The sequence below is a fragment of the Dreissena polymorpha genome, chromosome 3 (assembly GCF_020536995.1).
Source record: "Dreissena polymorpha isolate Duluth1 chromosome 3, UMN_Dpol_1.0, whole genome shotgun sequence".
Taxonomy (NCBI): Eukaryota; Metazoa; Mollusca; class Bivalvia; order Myida; family Dreissenidae; genus Dreissena; species Dreissena polymorpha.
The window spans coordinates 150,086,902-150,107,523 of NC_068357.1; the positions used below are offsets into that span (position 1 = coordinate 150,086,902).

Below are 20,622 nucleotides of genomic sequence, written 5' to 3' on the forward strand. Positions count from 1 at the left end.
TTAATAGCGACTGACAATGTCTAATAATGGCTGACCAGGTATTATAACGACTGACAATGCCTTATAATGACTGACCACGTTTTATAGCGACTGGCAACGCATAATAATGGCTGACATCGTGTCATAGCAACTGACAACGCTTAATAATGGCTGAACACGTATTAAAGCGACTGACAACGCCTAATAATGGCTGACCACGTATATAGCGATTGACAACGCCTAAAATTGGCTGACAACGTGTCAAAGCGACTGACGACGCCTCATAATGGCTGACAACGCCTCATAACGATTGACAACGTGTAAGAGCGACTGAAAACGCCTTATAATGGCTGACAACGTCTCACGATGAATGGCAACGCTTCATAACGACTGTCAACGCTAATAATTGCATTTTAAAATTTATGAGGTCCTTCCGTGCCCGAGGCTGCGTTATGTAAGGCCCCGGAGCGTGTCCCAGCATTCATTCGTAATTCACTGTTTAGAGTGACGAAAGTTGGAAAGAATTTTGAAGTTGTGTCTGAAAGTTATTACTGAAAGATGGTCAATTTTTGCGCGGTCTTGTGCGGTGTGGGCAAAACCCGTGGGAAACCTCACTTGTCCGCTATGGCGACCACCTACAAAGCTAACATACGTACGTACGCCGGAAGCTGGGATTGGACCCGCCTTGGTGGTGAGCGCGTATAGTAACCACTGAGCTAACTAATAAAGGCTGACAGCGTGTTATAGCGTCATAACGACTGTCGACGCTTCATAATTACTGACAACGCCTGATAATAACTGACCACGTCTGATAGCGACTGATCACGCCTTATAATGACTGAAAACCGCTTTATTATGACTTACCACACTTCAATTAGTAATTGGTAATAGTTGTTGATTTATTTACAAACAAGGTTATGTTTTTTATGGTACAGACTATCGCTGTTCGATCCTGTAATGAATGCTATCAAACAGTTCTGCATTATCAAGACACGTATAAAATATAGTTAAGAAACATAAAGACCCGCGTCATGCAAAAATGCGTCTGTGATTGAACCCTGATCGCCTTGGTGAGAAGCGCGTGTACCAATAACTGCGCTTAAAGGACATGCATATGCTTAGCCTTGTTTTCACAGAGCGAAGCTCGTTTTTTTTCTCTTTCAAATGCATTGTGCTGATGCAGAACTTAATTTATGATTGGCATTTCGTGACAGGTAAGATATACCTATATCAGGGTCGTGTTATGGAAAAACGTGCTTAATGCATATGCACAGTTTTAATGCACATGCAAATCTTGGACGACACTTAGCGCACATGCATTTAGACCGGTTTTCCCATAACGCGATTCATATATTGTGCAGGTGATTCTCGAAAAGCGAAATAGGTTCGACGAACGGTTTCCATGTGTGAATCTTGGCCTAATTTTCTACAGTGCGGCCGTTAGTTATGGACGAAGTTATCAGTGTGAACTTTGAAACGGCAACCGACATTGTTTGATGTTAAAATCGTTGATAATACACTGATCGATACACTGGACGAACATTTTCGGTACACTCTGGGAAAACAGAAAACCTACTTTGGGTCCAACTGCAAAATAATTGACCGGCCAGGCAGCCTCAAACTGTATGCGGAGCTCAGCCTTAATAGTGACCAGACAGGCAGCTTCAATCTGTATGCGGAGCTCAGCCTTCGGCTTCGGTCAATATACAATTTGGGGCTGCTTGGCTGGTCAAGATTATATCGGATGTCATTCTTACGCAGTAATCGCTTAGTTCCCGATTTCCTACAGGGCTCTCATAATGGAACGGCCAACGTGAAAGGCATTTTTCCTGTCATGTCTTTACATCAGAGTGTGCAAGGCTAGTACTAGTATCAGGTAAAAGATGAATGTCTTATTCCGAACATTGTTATAACAAATATGTGTCGTGCAACTTTGAAAAAAATTGCCATAATGCTAGAGCCCTCGTGGTTTCGGCAGTGACATTTCGACAAAAACACAATACTTCAATAAACGCGCCCAAACGTTATCTTTCAACGAAGCCCCCAATGACAGCACAAATGTTGCAGAACAAGCATACAGTAACTCAAAGGAACGTGGCGATCGCGAAATGGCTTTTCGTACAAGAGAAAGAGACCTCTTAATAAATAGGCACTACTTTTCACAATCACCGGGAGAAAATGTAGTGTAGTGACTTGGCACCTTTTGCACGTGTGTGTGTGTGTGTGTGTGTGTGTGTGTGTGTGTGTGTGTGTGTGTGTGTGTGTGTGTGTGTGTGTGTGTGTGTGTGTGTGTGTGTGTGTGTGTGTGTGTGTGTGTGTGTGTGTGTGTGTGTGTGTGTGTGTGTGTGTGTGTGTGTGTGTGTGTGTGTGTGTGAGTTTGTAAAACCTACCAACCGGGGAAAATCGTATGAATACACACCAACAAACCGGGGAACACCTACCAACCGGGGAATTCCCCGGTTGGTTTTAGGCGCAAATCTCTAATCTACGTGTATAAAATACCAAACTGTCAATTTAAATTAGAAATCCAACGCCTTCCCCGATTAGCGGGTTTGTGGCATGCACAAAATATACACAAATCTTGACCAAATTACAATCGAGTGTGTATCCAGGCATATAACAGTTCCCCGGTTGCGCTGTTTAAAAATCATACACTCGGTATTTATATCATTTAGTGAAAGTAAGTTGGAAAAATGGAGTTTCGAGCGAACAAACGCATTAAACTAAGGTAAGTTTTTTAATTATGTTTTCAACTTACAATTACTATTAAAAAGCGTTTTTATGTAAACGTTAAAGTAATACCGGAAGACGAATTCTAAAGATCGATTTATATAAATATCATTTGATTACAAAGCTTGTTTTACGGTACATATTTCACGAATATATTTTATAAATAAACGTTAAACAAAGTAGAGCTCTAGGCAGTTTTTCGTTAGTTATATATATATATATATATATATATATATATATATATATATATATATATATATATATATATATATATATATATTGGAGCTATCCTACTCACCCCGGCGTCGGCGTTAGCGTGAGCGTTGGAATGTTAAAGTTTGCGTACCACCTCAAATATTGTCTATGTCCCTTGACATATTGCTTTTATATTTAGCATACTTCTTTACCAACATGACCCCAATCTATAAACAAGAGCAGACAACTGTAACAAGCATTTTGTAAGAATTATGCCCCTTTTTCCACTTAAAGTATGCATATTATTGATAAATTTTTGTTAAAGTTTACGTACCACCGCAAATACTTTCTATGTCCCTTGACATATTGCTTTTATATTTTGCATACTTCTTTACCAACATAACCCCAATCGATAAACAAGAGCAGACAACTGTAACAAGCATTTTGTAAGAATTATGGCCCCTTTTCCACTTAGATAATGCATATTATTGATAAATCTTTATTAAAGTTTGCGTACCACCTAAAATATTTTCTTTGCCCCTTGACATAAGGTTTCATATTTTGCATACTTCTTAACCAACATGACCCCAATCTATAAACAAGAGCAGACAACTGTAAAAAGCATTTTGTAAGAAGTATGGCCCCTTTTTTCACTTAGAATATGCATATTATTGGTTATTCTATGTTAAAGTTTGCGTACTACCTTAATATTTTCTTTGTCCCTTGACATATTGCTTTCATATTTTGCATACTTCTTTACCAACATGACCCCAATCTATAAACAAGAGCAGACTACTGTAAACAACATTTTGTAAGAATTATGGCCCCCTTTTCCACTTAGAATATGCATATTATTAATAATTCTTTGTTAAAGTTTGCGTACCACCTCAAATATTTTAATTGTTCCTTGACATGCTGCTTTCATATTTTGCATACTTCTTGACCAACATGACCCCAATCTATAAACAAGAGCAGACAACTGTAACAAGCATTTTGTAAAAATTATGGCCCTTTTTCCACTTAGAAACTTTGACTATTTTGTTAAATTTTGTGTTTACATCGACTTTACTTCTAAAGTATCAAGGCTATTGCTTTCAAACTTCAAATACTTTCTTACTATCATGAGGGTACTGCACCTGGCAAGTTGAATTTTACCTTGACCTTTGGACCTTGAATCTGAAGGTCAAATTAATAAATTTTGATTAAATTGCCATAACTTCTTTATTTAGGATCAGATTTGATTCATACTTTGACAAAACAACACTTACCCCCCCCCCCCAAAAAAAAATGTTTTTGTTGTCCTTATTTTTTTAACATGTTAAAAAAAGCATTTTTTTTCTTAAGACCGTCTAACCTACCGACCCAAGCTATTGCTATCAAACTTGAAATACAATCTTATTAGTTTGTTTTATGTCTTTACAAATGTTCAATACATATGTTTTTTGGAAACCTGAACTCAAAATCGTCTATAATGTACCACTTCTTTAAAACATAAGCGATCAATATGTTTGGTTTAAGCTTATTTATTACGACATAGTAACATATTCACAAGTTACATGACATTGACATTGGATCAATATGTTTCAATTATGGTCCTCTTCCAGTTAGAATATGACTATAGTACCTTGACCTTATTGAATATGAACAATTTCCCCATGGTGGCTTACTTTATACTGTCAAGCACTTGAATAGTCGAGCGCGCTGTCTTCTGACTGCTCTTGTTGTTTTTCTCATCGACATTTCCATTTTTACATTTAGTAGCCAAAAGGGTCCAAGTACCCTTGATCTCGCAAGAACGTACTGTTAGAATTACGTTGATCCACCAGGTTTTGAAGTAAAAACCGTCAATGATGTCATAGGTACAAATATTTTTGTATATGGTTATGTTTAAAGTCGTTTAGAAATTATAAAAGAACATCGTAGCCCCTTTCCATTAAAAAGAAGAAAACAAACATGGACTATTGGGTTACTTAATACTGGGAAGAAGTATGGAAGTAGCATAAAGATTTATTGATTATTTATGAATAAAACACTATTGGCGCCTATATCTAGCCTTCAATTATATGACCAAAATGATTATTAATATAAATTGTCTAAAAATATAAATATTTCAGACGAAGGAGTCTTGGCCACTGAGCCTTTAAAAAAAGGAGACTTTCTTCTCGAATACAAAGGGGCTCTGATAACACGAGTAAAACATGCACGGCAATTAGAAAAGGAGTATGAAAAGGGGGGGTTAAGGCAGCTTCATTTACTTTTTTAAATACAGAGACAAATCTTGCTGGTAACTACAAATTATCTTTACTTTGCACATCAAACGTTTAAATCACGCCATTAGAAGAAGAATTATCTTTAGTTTTTTCACCATAATAATTAAAAATGGCATGCGAGTTATTTTAGTTTAAAGCACCAGAAGTGTTTATTTAAATGTCTTATTCAGCATTGACGCTACCAACGATATATTTCATGAGAGTCGAATGATAAATGATGCCGAAAATGGAGACGCAAAACAAAAATGTGTAATGAAAATAGTTGAAGTCAACCAAACTCCCCATCTATGCACTTTCGCCGACAGAGACATTGCAATTGGCGAGGAACTCCGATATGATTATGGAGTACCAACACTTCCATGGAGAAAGGTACATTCTATTGTAAAGATGTCATCTGTGATGGATTTATCACTGATATTTATCCCATTTTAAATTAGCTTTAAATGTCTTTTGAATTATTATTCTTATAAATATAGCCAATCAGTTTTATGATTACATTCATGTTCATTCATGAGTTATTCATTTTAAATACAGATATTCAAATATCTTTTTGCCGTAAATTAAAATGTTTAATCATTGAACGTCGTCAAGCTCTACTTTAATGCGGTCTGTCTGATAATGTGTATTTGTTATTTGAATTGTCAGAAATGCACGGAACAAAAAATGGGTATGTTTCACAGTGATTTGTTATTACTACACATGCATTAATACAAATGCGTTGAACTAAATGGTTTCATGAATAACAAACTTTTTAACTCTGACTAAATTATGTGTTATACCATTTTTTGTTGTTGTTTTTGAATAGGCAACACACTGACTACTAGATCTATTGACAGCCAGGAACCAGGACAAACAACATCCGTACACACGGAAGAAAGCGATGAGACGGTTTGTAATATTTCACTATGTCGAAGCTACTAAGGGGTATTTTCTGGTTTGGTTTATTCTTCAGTGAAATGGGCGTAATTTTGCCTTAAATTATATTGTGCCAATATTTATTCCGGGTGATGCTAATTGGTAACTGGGTTACGCGAATTTTAAAAGAATAAAATATTGTTTACCAGTTGTAGTGACTATGAACTACTTGTCTTTCAAAATCTTCATATACACAAAGAATTTAGAACTTACACCTGTCAATGAAACTGATGAGCATGTGTATTAACCACTGTAGTCTATAAACATCGACTTCATCATAATCACAAAAAACGTTAATTATCGCTTATCCAAGAAGTGTAATGTCATTAATTTTAATTTTCAGTATTAGACTTATACGCTGCCAATTACTGTGTATGAAACTCTGAGACATTAGGAAATTTAACTTGCGTGTTACATATGGACATTGGTTGATATTTTATCTTAACGACAAAAAAAACAATAGCGTCTACTCGATAGTTTACTATACGATACATTCTGACATGGGTAAGAAAAGATAGTTCATTTTATACCCACCACCGCACAATACATACAGGATTTACCGTGAACCACAGTCCGTTCACCAGTTCTTTTTCCTTCCAACACATTTGTCCAGAGAAGTACAATACCTTTCATTTAACCGTGCATACGTTTTGTCTTATTAGTATCTGTAAAAATATTCATTGTATACTTTTTCGAACTTTGATAACATGTTTGGAACAACCTGGTATATGTTATGACATGCTACGTCGGTGTATTCAGCCAATCTTTAAAAAAGTAATTGTTTGATTCATAAGGCAAAATAATGTTTCCAAATTTGTCGTGTGACATCGATGTCATTATCAGGTGCCGTAAGTACCTGGACGCTTTTGTCGAAATTTGCTATGAAAAATTGTACTGAAGTATATATATTTAATATGAATATCTTACACATGGCAGTTAGCGACGTCATATGGTGTTTGATTATCCATGTACAGAAAAGGGTACTTCCAATACCAGGAGAACAAAACAAGCAGCCAAAAAGCAATGGAGTGAAAACGAAAAAGGAGCTGTTCACAGACACTTTGATCGTTTTTTGATAATGGGTAAATTACCAGGGAAAAAAGAAATACTTGCATGTATTGAAAGTGAGAATGACCTTCACAACAGAAGTTGGAAAATTGTCAAAGACTTTTGCAGAAATTTAATTGAAACAAAAAAGCGACGGGGACTTTTAACTTACAAAAATATTACACATATAATGCACGTTTAGGAGAATACGTTAAAGGATGAAGTTGCCACTTTTTTGTGTTTTCTTGTTCTATATACTCTTTTCGAAAAAGATATATGTGTGCTTATTGTATTTGAATGTTTTATTAATACGGTTCAGTCAAAAACGATATTTGTTAATAATCATATCGCCGAACAAATTAGGATTGGTATATAGTTCGGCCAAAGAGTGTTTCTTTGTACTTTCTATTACGAGTTTCTACGAGTTACTCACTATACAAGTTATTTTTTACCCTAAACTTGGTGAATATGAATGAATATAGCAAACATGATAACAAATCAATCTAGAAGGCTAAACGTTCAGAGAAGGCACAAAAAAATTCAGTCGGATAAATGGAAACAAACATTTTGTTCATGCATAACAAACAAACACTTTTAGATGTAATAAGATAAATGTAAATAACATAAAAAACTACTGCTAAACTACTGCTACAATATGAAGAATACAAATGAATATTTTTTCAATTTTACAAAATTTGTTTTGAATGACAGGTGTCTGACTTGCAGTTGAGTACTTAATAGTTATTTTAAAGTAAAAATTTACCAAAATGTAAATTATTGCGTAAATATCGCACTAGAATTGATTAAATAGTTGTAAAATATTACAATAATTTCCTACACATTTGTTTTGCGTGTTGATATTCACATTAGCTATCAATTCACATATTTGCTTTGTGTATATAATTGGTATGTTTATATGTTTTTCATATCAAAATTGCTTGATCTACAAAAATTCACGAGGAGTTATGCATTTTTTCCCATGTTTTTAATTGAAGTTTATAATTCAACGACGATGAAAATTACTAAGATGCCAGATTTAGTTATGTTTTTGTCTCATTTATGGTTAAAGATCAATTAACATACCCATTTCCCAGACTAAGATATTGTTAAAACAATTTATCGCGTTTGCGACTGACCTCTTTTATGCATTCTAACACAAGCTATTTACTTGTTGTTTTCGAAAACTCTTCATATACACACACTTGAACAAGCTGTAGATTACCTAGAACAAAACATATTTGAAACATATATTTATATGTGATATGTAAATTCATGCACAAAGCTAATAACTAATCATGTTTATACACTTTGCGATATGATGCTATAATGTCGGTTGTTTTAAGTGATTAATCATTATGTTAACCATGTTATCTGCCATCTGGAATGTAATTAAGTGTTTTGACATGTATGCGAAATTGATCTTGTTCGATTTGGTGCTGTATATTCAGAATTGAGTCACACTGTTATAATTTTCCTGTTGGTACATATTATTTTTAAGTTGGCACCAACAAGGGTCTAACAATTGATCCACATGTGCACTCCCAGTAAGTTTATATACTATAATGTAAGTGATTTAAAATAATATTAAACTACGTGTTTGATAAGTGTTTGCTTTGGTTCATATTTAATTATTAGTGTTTTGTAGTGCCTCGCCACATTCGTTGTAAAACGTTCATGGTTGTTTAAAGTTATAGATTTTATTATTTTTGAAAATGCAATAAATGTATTTAAGACAATTTAAGTGAAGCGGAAGTTGCCATGCGTGTGAATGAATTTTCTGATGTTTACCTGTTTCAGGGGATTAAATGCATGAGTTATTTTATAATGTCAGAGTAAGGAAAAAGTAAATTTACCCTACTCAATCTACATGCATATGGACAGTTCTACTTTTAGGATAAAAAACTTCATAGTACGTGACAATCGTGAATGCTTTTTTCTGATGGAAAAAAGGAATTAAACAATTAAGCCGGCTTCCCCTCTCCTTCATTCGGTTTGACAAATAGCGTGGCCTGAAAAAAATAACATTATTTTTTAGTTTTAAGAACGAATTGTATTCATTTGTTGATTAATTGCACCATGATTGTTATAGTATAATGCAGCACTTGCATTCTTGTAGTCGGCTTATAGCTAATGAAGTCATAAATGTATTGTTTGATTTGCGTTTTGTCTCTTATGCTTATTTTGATGTGAATAATATTTGAGTCAATCAAATAAGGCATTTTTGTATAACTCATATAAGGTCATATGATAAACATATTTAATTTAAATATTGTTTCATACATATTCTTTTCAATTTTTGTACTAACTTAAATATTATCCATGAACGTGCACGCCATTGTCCTATTAACAACGGTACCATGATTACACACAATTACCCCTGTTGGTAAACGCAAATTTCCCGTTAGACATTATTGAAGTTCCACGGTAATAGCGCGCGTAAGTTCCTCTCTTGGTTAACACAATTCCCCTGTTGGCACACATTAAAGTTCCACGGTTGGTACGCACATAGTACCCCTGTTGGTATACACCGTTCCCCAGTTAGAACACATTGAAGTGCCACAGTTGGAACGCACTAAGTTCCCCTGTTGGTATACACCATTCCCCAGTTGGTACACATTGAAGTTCCACAGTTGGTACGCACTTAGTACCCCTGTTGGTATACACCGTTCCCCAGTTGGCACACATCGCAGTTCCTCATTTGGTACGCACATAATTCCCCGGTGTGCATGTAAAATTTTCTTTGATTTATTACCCTATTTATCATAATTTTTATGTCAAAATCGTATTTTAGGTTCGAAACTTGTCTGTTCTTTATCACTTTCAGCTTTCTAGAACATGTGGAAATGGTGGTCCCCGGTTGGTAGGTTTAGAACACATTTCCCCGGTTGGAAGGTTTTACAAGTATGTGTGTGTGTGTGTGTGTGTGTGTGTGTGTGTGTGTGTGTGTGTGTGTGTGTGTGTGTGTGTGTGTGTGTGTGTGTGTGTGTGTGTGTGTGTGTGTGTGTGTGTGTGTGTGTGTGTGTGTGTGTTAGTGCGCGGGTGCGTGTGTGTTAGTGCGCGGGTGCGTGCGTGTGTGTGTTTATATGTGTGTGTGTGTGTGTGTGTGTGTGTGTGTGTGTGTGTGTGTGTGTGTGTGTGTGTGTGTGTGTGTGTGTGTGTGTGTGTGTGTGTGTGTGTGTGTGTGTGTGTGTGTGTGTGTGTGTGTGTGTGTGTGTGTGTGTGTGTGTGTGTGTGTGTGTGTGTGTGTGTGTGCGCGCGCGCGCGTGTGTGTGTGCGTGCGCGGGTTTGTGTGTGCGTGCGCGCGTGTGTGTTGAATTTATACTTTTCAATAAACGTTTTTTACTGTAATTGACAATTTAACTATCGCATGTATTCAAGGCTCGGATGAAAGTCAAAATAAAGTGTGTGTTTTTTTATCTTACATTGAAGTGTCGTAAAATAAGCATTTGCGCTATTTAGATGACTACAGAAATCAAATATTAATTGTTGTCAATTTAACATAAATGTGTGATTCTACAAAACACGAAATGAAGTTCATCTGCTGCCTTCTTATGTGTTTCGCTGGATAATGATATCGATGAATTTTCTACGTTTCCCATTGAGTGTTTACACCAGAACATATTGTTTTTGAGTTCTAAAAAGTACGAAATTCTCAAATGTGAGCTATTGTGAACATTTTAATGCCCGGCATCCGTCGTCGTGCAGTGTGCGTCGTCAACGTTAAGCTTGTTTACACTCTAATGGCCTTATTTAACATCCAATCCTCATACAATTTGTCAGAATGTATCTGGATCATAATATGTTATCTAATCTTAGATAAACTTGTTAAAACTCGAGAGGCATACCGAAACTTTGTCAGAATGTCTTTCTTGAAGAACGAGTTTGAAACTGGGACCTTGCGAAAAAAGCTGGGTACTAAGGTCTTATCAAAGAACAATATTGTTACTATTCTAGAAGCAACATAAATGGCTCAACCATGATGAAAAAAGTCAGAATATTTATCTTGGCGGGGTTCACATTTGGGTTATGTACTTCCAAAAATTAAGGTACCAGGTTAAATCTTAGTTAACTCTCGTTACAACTCTCAAGGCCACTAATTCGATGATTCATTTTTAAACTTGTTCATAATGTTTATTTGTAAATAGATAGGCCAAGGTGGAATCTTGATCTGGACGTGCACCTAGAAATAATGTCACCAGGTAAAAAAAAAACAACGTCTAACCACTCTTGCGGCAATATCTATTTCTCAGGCTAGATGAAATAGATCTTAATTTTAATAATAAGATAAAGTGTACATCTGTATAAGGTGCGTCCAAACACTAGCTCGCTAGGTAAAATCTTTACAGGAAAGAACAACTAATTACTACATGTATTTAGATGCCACATTTATGACCCAGGCTTGATGTTACATGGTAAGAATATTTATATTGACAATATGATAGCCACGTTCGAATCTGGGCCAGGTGGGAGTCAAAGCTTAATAACCAGAAGTCTCCAACCAGACCTGACAATACCAGACCTGAGGATCAATACCCAACATGACCTGACAATTCTAGACCTGAGGATCAATACCCAATCTGACCTTACAATACCAGATCTGAGGATCAAAACCCAACCTGATCTGACAATACCAGACCTGAGGATCAATACCCAACATGACCTGACAATTCTAGACCTGAGGATCAATACCCAATCTGACCTTACAATACCAGATCTGAGGATCAAAACCCAACCTGATCTGACAATACCAGACCTAATGAGCAATACCCACTATGAACTGACAATACCAGACATGAGGATCAATACCCAACCTGACCTGACAATACCAGACCTGAGGAACAATACCCAACCTGACCTTACAACACCAGACCTGCGGAGCAATACCCAGCCTGACCTGACTATACTTAACCTGAGGATCAATACCCAACCTGACCTGACAATACCAGAGCTGATGACCAATACCCAACCTGACCTGACAATACCAGGCCTGAGGCATTGTGTCACATCGGTCTCACTGACGCTCGATTGGTCACTGTCGGCACGGGTACTACTTACATGTACCCCGGGTACATGTAAGTATACTTACATGTACCCCGGGTACGGTAAATATACTAAAATTTACCCGGTCGATATTAGACTGTACCCAAGTTTTATTCCCGCCCAAAATCCGATGTGGTAAAACGCGCTATCGATTACCGTAATTACGAATCAAACTAAAAAATACCTGCATAAACATATTTTTTGAGTAGGAGTCTCGATAATAAAGAGGCAATTTAACAGAAAATTGACATACATATGAACATAATTAATTTAAAAAATATAGTCGACAACGATCGATTTAGCGTTAAAATTCCCGGGTACGTCTTAGTATATTTACCGTACCCGGGGTACATGTAAGTATACTTAAGTGTACCCGCGGTACATGTAAGTAGTACCCGAGCCGACAATGACCAATCGAGCCGCACTGACCTGTGTGAATGCGCGCTAAGCATTGTGGGAAACGGACTTTTTTCCATCATGGCGTTGGTAAACATAATAAACACGGAAGTGAAAAATGGTAATTAATTATTATCAAAAACAGGCCCCATCAAACCGGGCCAGCTGTAATATATATGTGGATGCAGTTTGTGCTTCAAAAGGAGTCACTTTTCATGTCATTCTATTTTTTGTAAGAATCACTAAACACGAAATTAGACTAACTAAACGGTAGCAGGCTCTTTCGGCCCCAAGCTCTTTCGGCCCAGTCCGAAATTTAAGGCTTTTTCGGCCCCAAGCTTATTCGGCCCCAAATCGACCAGGCTCATTCGGCCCCATATTTTATTACACCTATTAACTAGGGTGTATGATTGAATACAGGTGTTCAAAATGATATATATTGTGTTGTCGGTTTGTTCCTTTGTATTGCTTTTGAATATTGATGATAAAATGAAATTAATTGAAAACCATTATTGTTTTACAAACTGTTACCAATGTATGTAATTGTTTTAATTGTTAAATTGTGCCGGTATTTAATTGCATCGATTGTCGGTTTGTTTGTGAAATATTGCGTTTGATTAAAGGTGTAAATGATGAGTATTTGTTTGGTATGTTCCATTGTTGTTTTTTTGTCGGTTATTGTGCAATTCTTAACGAAATTATTGCAAAAACGTATAAAAGTGTTATTATTGTGTTAAAGGTATCATAAGTCATTTTGCTGTCTTTGTTATACTTTGGTTACTAGTTCTATAATTGTGCTGTGAAATTTGGTATGATATTGGATGTTACTTGTGTTAATCGTAAATAAATTTGTAAGTGTTAGTGTTTGTGATTGTGAATTTGTGATGGAGGAGGACAAGTGTTTAGTGTGTAAGAATGCCGTTCGCTCGCTGCAGCATGGCATCACATGTGACGTTTGCGACAAATGGCAGCATCGCACCTGCAATACAGGTAAGTGTTTATTCAAATACTAACAATAAAAGTTAAAATTCTCTCGCGAAACATTGTAAAAATGCTTTCAAATGAGAACTGAGACATTTAATGCAAACGTGAATTAATCTAATTGCCTTATTACAATTTGTTAATCTGGTTAGACACATGTATTTTACAACCTGATAAAGGTCATAAAACCGGGCATAGGTGCGGGTGCTATTCAATGGCTTCACTCGATAATGAAAGACGGGGTCGCATTAATTAATGAATTATGATATGGATTTTATTATTATAGTCTCATCCATATTTATATTTTTCATAATTTTGATTTTATAAAACATTAAGATGATGATGCAATACAGGTAAGTGTCAATGCCAACTGACTAGCTAAGATTATCGACAAATAAATTATTTTCCTAAGTAAGACTGAACATGGGTCTAATTTGCAAAATTTAAATTTATTTTATTGGCATGGTTATAATTTGCATTTTTTTTTAAATTTATTTTATTGTCAGTTCATTGTCAGTTCAAAGTTTACTGATTTATCAACTTAAATCTACATTTTTTGTTACCTGTTAACCCGAATACACACCACACATGTATTTAACAACCTGATAAAGATCATAAAACCGGGCATAGGTGCGAGTGTGCTAGACAATGGCTTCATTCGATAATGATTGACGGGGTCGGAGTAATTAAAGAAAACAACATCTGTTTAATGCATTAACGATGTGTGAACATCGTCAAGTTAGTTATTAATCAATTAGGTTATATTGTAAATTTATGACGAATTTTGCAAACACTTTGTAGGCATATCCGCGCCAGAATATTTTAGTGCAAAGAGGGGGGATATTGTTCTTACCTTCATCTGCAATGACTGCCGCAACCGCCCTACAACGCCTGACATCAGCCTAAACTTTGAAAATGTCGCGCAGTCGACTATGCTAGTTACTTCTCCGATATTATTGTTATAAATATGAAGTATATTCAGGTTTTTACAGTTTCACAAGCATAAACAAGTTCAAAGATAGTTTTCATTGGTTTTATTAATCATTTTGATATCATCTATTAAACGGACTAGCTCTTTATCATGCTGTGCTAAATGATTTTTCTTTGTGTTAATCGTAAATCGTAAGTAAAGTAATATAAAACAGTGGCATTATTTTTGACATTAATAAATTTAAGTTGTTTATTCGTTGTATGCTCAGGCATCCGAGGATCCTGCTTTGCTTCCACGGTTCGACATTTCGCACGATTTCGGATTGTCCGACGTGTCAGCGTCAGAAGACATAGCGCTCACCCGAACGTCCGAGTTCGAGCCCTTTGATTTGACAAGAGCCGAAGTGCAACCGCCCGTTGTGATCGACGAACGGTATGTGAACTTAAAAATGGTATAATCGTTTTACTTATGAGCAATCAATATAAAATAGTTATTCTTTTTAACAGTGGATACTACTGTTATATGTTAAATGCTTAACATTGGAATACTGTTTTACGTTAAATGCTTAACATTATAATAATATTAAACGTTAAATGCTTAACAGCATAAATGCTATGCACATGTTAAACTGTTCGTTTCAGTAATCTTCCAGAGCCAGCTGTATTCGACAGTGTACTAACTCATCCCGAAACCATAGAATACACCGTTGTAGACGCAGGAACCAAAAGAGGCAAACCAAAGCTAGTATCCTCCGATGGATATTCATTCACGTTTAAGGTAATTAAGTTTTTACATAAGCCGTAAACACCCATATAAATTTAAACAATGTTAAAAACTACATTATTTGTGTATCTGTGTATGCGTAAATAGTGACTTTAAATAAACTGCTTTAATATGCAAAACTACTATATCTATACATTTTAGTCGCGCTCTGTAAAAATGGGGTTTAATGCATGTGCGAAAAGTATTTCTTTTTTTAAAAACTATTTTACGTAATGAATTAAGTATTTGTATATCAGTTACCGTTATATTTTCCCGTTTACAGAAACAGACAAAGAAGCAAGCTGTGTGGCGATGCAGCTTGCTACGGAAAGCGTTCATGTGTACCGCGTCGGTCACGCAAGAGGGTGACATATTTCAAGCGAAAGGGACGCACACTCACGCTGCTGACCCTTCGATGCGGAAGAAAGAGGAATTGAAACGTAATGTATGTTAGAATGGCGTGTTTATATATGTGCGAAGTTTTGATAAAATAGAGAAAATGAAACGTAATATAAATTATTGATATATTGATGTAAAAAGTTATTTAATCATATCTTGTTTAGTTGTATATATATAAAATGTACGAGGTTTTGAGAAAATAGAGAATATATGTATGTTGTAATCTTGTTCAGTTGAAGACAGCGGCCGTGGCTGATGTGTTCGCGGCCTCCCGTAGATTGGTTGATGACCATATGAAAGTTTTCGAGGCCACAGATTTTAACCTGCCCAAGCCGCAGACATTTACGACGATCCTCAACCGTGCCCGAGAAAAGCATCGGCCAACAGATCCATCATCACTTGACTTTGAGGTAAATTAATGAGATGAATTGCTCATTTTCAATATACGTATAATATACAAAAATTGTATTTATTTCTAATATACAAAAAATAATGGTTATCACATGCATATTCTCATTATAATAACAACAGGTGGACACAGACTTCATCGGAGATGGTTTTCTACGCGATGATGTGCGTGTAGACGTGGAACGTCACCTCATCTTCGCCAGCGACGATCAGCTGAACAGACTCCAGCAGTCAAACCGCTGGTTCGTCGACGGCACGTTCCACGTCGTCCGGAAGCCTTTTTATTAGCTTCTATCCGTGCACGCATTCCTACGACGTCGTAATATTAATTGTGATCTTTCCCGTTTACGGAAACAACTTGTGTGCAGTAAATTATGTAGTATGTAATTAGGTTAAATTAATGTATTGTGTTGTTAAGACGTATGTATTCCTTATTGTTATAACTTTAAAATTATCCAAATAAATGTAATATAAATTATTTTATAGTTTGTTTAATTTTCAAAGCCGTCTCATATTCTTGTATCTATTCTTCTCATTTCGACGACGATATACCTGAAGCAAAAGACAAAGGGAATCTTTTTTAAATGCATTAATCCTCAATAAAGATAATATATTACTGTAATAAACACTATTCCATAGTTTTAAAGAGTTTCGACCAACATATTTGCAACGATTAATTCAAATAAAAAATGGGGCCGAAAGAGCCTGAAATTGGGGCCGAAAGAGCCTGAAAAAACCGGGGCCGAAAGAGCCTGGGGCCGAAAGAGCCGACAACCAACTAAACACGTTGCAATACTGTATCTTCGAAATAGTAAATACATCTAAATCATAAATAAATGTTTATAATTAAATACCTGCTGAAATTTGAGGACGTAAACGATTTAAAATAAACGCTGTGACTATTACAAGGAATCGTACATGTAGGCCTACTGTGTGAGAGGATTAATCAGGGATAAAATAAAATAAAGTTTGAAGGATCTAACATTTTGAGGAGGACGTCATGGTATCTTGGACATTTGGCACTTTCATATACTTATTTAGTAGATACTGAAAATGCTGAATGTGCTAATTGCAACATCAAAGATGAGCAGGTGAGATTTTTACAGCTTTATTTTTCTTGACATAATATTGTATGTTTTCCATTAAATTTATATGCCAGTGTTTTTTTTTCACCATTTTGGGAATGGGGCCGGGTCCCTTTAAATTGGAAAATAACGTGTTCTTTTGAGATAATTTGGGAGATTAATGTTGTTGCTTTTATGATTAAAAATACTTTGAAATTGATAATAATAGTGATTTTAATAAGATATATTTTAAGGTTCAACTTCTTTAGCTTGACTTGGAGATAATTTACATGTTTATATAATTATTAAAATATTATTTTTTTTTGTGGAAACCTTCCATTGGGAATTTTTAGGTCCCATTTGCGAAAAATATATACTTTTTTCCGTTGGGAATGGGTCCTCTTACCGGACCCAAATTTGTACGAAAAAAACACACTGTATGCTCAATTTTAGCTCGGCTGTTTTCAGGTATTGTCATGGACAGCTCGTCGTCAGATGTCCGCGTCGTGCTAAAACCTTTACATCGGCTCTAAAATCAAAGTGCTTCCACCTATAACTTTGAAACTTTATATGTATATGCACCTTCATGATTTCGACACACCACATCCATTTTGGGGTCACTAGGTCAAAGGTCAAGGTCACTAACCTCAATTTTTCAAAATAAATTTCATTTATTCAAAACTGCACCGCAGCGTAGATTGTCACCCATTATGTGGTGCTCTTGTTTATATATAATTTTAAAAATGTATTTATAACCAGAATAGTTGATGCATGTATAAATTAAAAGATACAGCCATGAACAGTGTGTTTTAATTTTAATAAATATGCTTTGATTGCGTATATGCAAAACAATGAAGTCCCTAAATTGTTTACTGATTTTTATAATGTTGATTGTCACACCTCACGTACCACTCAGTTTATGTACCAACACTTAATATACCACTATCTGAATATGTACCATATTTATAATATATAGAGATAACTCATTTAATATGAATGTGTGTTATTGATGAAATGTATTTTGTGTGATAGTATTTATTAATTTAGACTTATATATTGACCATAGATTTTATTTTTTGTCAGATTGTCTAAGTGTCACTGAGTGTCTTAGTGTAATTTATTAGCCCAAGTACATGTAGTACTTAATAAATGATTTATTAGTCTTACCTGAAATTGAAGTAAATTATACAAATTCATTTGTCTCTTATCTTATCCTGACTAAGGATTATAAAGTCTAAAATGTTTGTATTATATTGTAAAATTGAAATGTGATACTTTGAAGAGAAGAGAGAATGACCTTAATGTTCAAACTGTAAAAAATCAAATTATTTCCATCTTTAGACTTTAATCATGTTTAGAGAATGACCTTGATTCATAAGGACTGCTATGAATGAATGGACAATAACACCTATATTTTATGTAGGTGGTACGTAAAGTTTCAAAGTACCGGTAGTACATAAAAGGTCCGGTACATGTACATAAGGTGTTGCACCCTAAAATGTTCATGTTATCAGTGTTTCAATAATGTAATGTTTTTTATTATGTATTGCTTAGGTTGTTTTGTTTCAAATTTCACATTTGCATTTATTTTAAAGCATTTTCAGTCATTTTGTGAATTCCATGTTTTTTGTAATAAGGTGAATTATGTTGCACATGGCGTCAAATATTAATTCATGGTCGCTGTGGTGTAGAGAATGTTGTCCGCTGGGCGTGGGTTCCATCCATACTCTGGGAGAGTTCTCATTATCGTCTCCATGAACAACAAGTACTGGTGTACCAAGAAGTAGTAGTAGTAGTAGTAGTAGTGGTGGTGGTTGTGGTGGTGGTGGTGGTAGTAGTAGTAGTAGTTGTAGTAGTAGTAGTAATAGTAGTAGTAGTAGTAGTAGTAGTAGCAGTAGTAGTAGCAGTAGTAGTAGTAGTAGTAGTAGTAGTAGTAGTAGTAGTAGTAGTAGTAGTAGTAGTAGTAGTAGTAGTAGTAGTAGTAGTAGTGGCAGTAGTAGTAGCAGTAGTAGTAGAAGTAGTAGTAGTAGTAGTAGTAGTAGTAGTAGTAGAAGTAGCAGTAGTAGTAGTAGTAGTAGTAGTAGTAGCAGTAGAAGTAATATCAGTAGTAGTAGAAGTTGTAGTAGTTGTTCTTGTTGTAGTAGTAGATAATTAATTAATTAGTTGTAGTAGTAGTAAGAGTTGTAATGGTTGTGTTTGTATTTGTATTGAATTCTGATCATACAACACAATGATGCTGCTGCTAACGATGAGGATGATGAATATGATAATGCTGCTGCTGATTGTGATGATGATTATATGATGGGACTTCGGGATTATAAAATTTGTGAGGTTCAAACACAAAACATGTTGGATAATAAATTTTCATTTTATGACAAAAGAGCTAGATTGTAGAGTAAAAAATAAGTATAAAATTCCCTAATAGGAAAGCTACCATTAAAGGACCATGTGAGCTTCATCAAAAGCAATGCATAACACAGTTATATCTCTTTCAAATGCACTCAATATTGCTGTTCCAATTGATATGCTCAGAAATGCTTCTGGATGGGTATACACCAAAGAGTACTTTCCTTCAATTATTTCTTCTAAAGACACAATAACAACACTGTCGCCCTTAGCAGGTATTCCGGACGCCCCCCCCTCCCCCTAAGATGTTCCCTCCCCAGACATTTCCCCCCATTTTAGTTAAAGTGCTTTCATCCCCCCACCCACAATAAATTTATAATGGTTTGGTTGAAGTATAATCTGGATTTATTATCAAAATGATTATTTTGCTTATGTAATCTTATGTAATTAACTTTTTATATGAAGCAGCTTGTTTGTTGTTTTCTTTGGATTAATCAATTATTATTTTTGTTAAACTGTTTAACGAGTGCATGTAAATTATTAGTAAGTGCATGTTGGTGTACTAGAGGAATACTAGAGGAATACATGGGAAATATTCTCAAAATCTTACACATGTTGTTTTTAATATAATTAAATATGATAAATTGATGAATTAATTCAGTTTGAGTAAACTTGGGCTGGGTTGTGGAACTATAGTAATTTGTTGTTTTTAATCCAATCAAATAGGGTACTATGTAACTGTCAAAAAAATATGCATTCATACGCATATAATCCAATTATTGGATGTCACTGATATTCTCGATTTTACTAGTAGCTTATTAAGACTAATTAAAACAGAATTGGACTTTCCTTGCAAAGTATTTCATTATTAATAATATAATTAGCTAATGTAATCAAACTGTATTGATATTTAATAATATAATAATATAATTAGCTAATGTAATAAAAAATATTGATATTTAAATAATTTAACTCAATGATATTAATAATATTTAAATTTGCCCCAAGAAACTAGGGCAGTAAGATAGGAAGGATTTTTTTTGGAAAATCAACAGTGTTGTCAGTGTTATATATTTGTAAAGCTTCTTCAACTTCAGTTTTACATTTTATGACCTGCAACATATTCTATCCTAGTTTATTTTACTATGGTAAGTCATTA

At 35.1% G+C, this 20,622-nt stretch overlaps 1 protein-coding gene and 2 long non-coding RNA genes across 3 annotated transcripts in view; all 3 read left to right on the plus strand.

Moving 5' to 3' along the window:
• LOC127871963 (uncharacterized) overlaps positions 1 to 20,622 on the plus strand; it is an 84,453-nt gene that overhangs the window by 8,426 nt on the left and 55,405 nt on the right. The gene's annotated exons all lie outside the window — the stretch shown is intronic.
• On the plus strand, positions 5,262 to 8,740 carry LOC127871964 (uncharacterized). The gene is made up of 3 exons (XR_008045655.1): positions 5,262 to 5,543; positions 5,980 to 6,062; positions 7,064 to 8,740. It is a non-coding gene; the product is annotated as an uncharacterized LOC127871964 (long non-coding RNA).
• LOC127871962 (uncharacterized) lies at positions 14,614 to 16,601 on the plus strand. The gene is made up of 5 exons (XM_052415262.1): positions 14,614 to 14,916; positions 15,126 to 15,261; positions 15,530 to 15,691; positions 15,879 to 16,055; positions 16,177 to 16,601. The coding sequence occupies exons 3-5, from the start codon at positions 15,584 to 15,586 to the stop codon at positions 16,339 to 16,341; spliced, it is 450 nt and encodes a 149-aa protein (XP_052271222.1). The 5' UTR covers positions 14,614 to 14,916; positions 15,126 to 15,261; positions 15,530 to 15,583; the 3' UTR covers positions 16,342 to 16,601.

What these genes read in the sequence shown, in the direction of transcription:
- LOC127871962 (XM_052415262.1), top strand. Translation starts at nt 15,584, where the DNA reads ATGTGTACCGCGTCGGTCACGCAAGAGGGTGACATATTTCAAGCGAAA. An exon ending in AAGAGGAATTGAAACGTAAT is followed by an intron (nt 15,692 to 15,878) that starts GTATGTTAGAAT and finishes AATCTTGTTCAG; the next exon opens with TTGAAGACAGCGGCCGTGGC. An exon ending in CATCATCACTTGACTTTGAG is followed by an intron (nt 16,056 to 16,176) that starts GTAAATTAATGA and finishes TAATAACAACAG; the next exon opens with GTGGACACAGACTTCATCGG.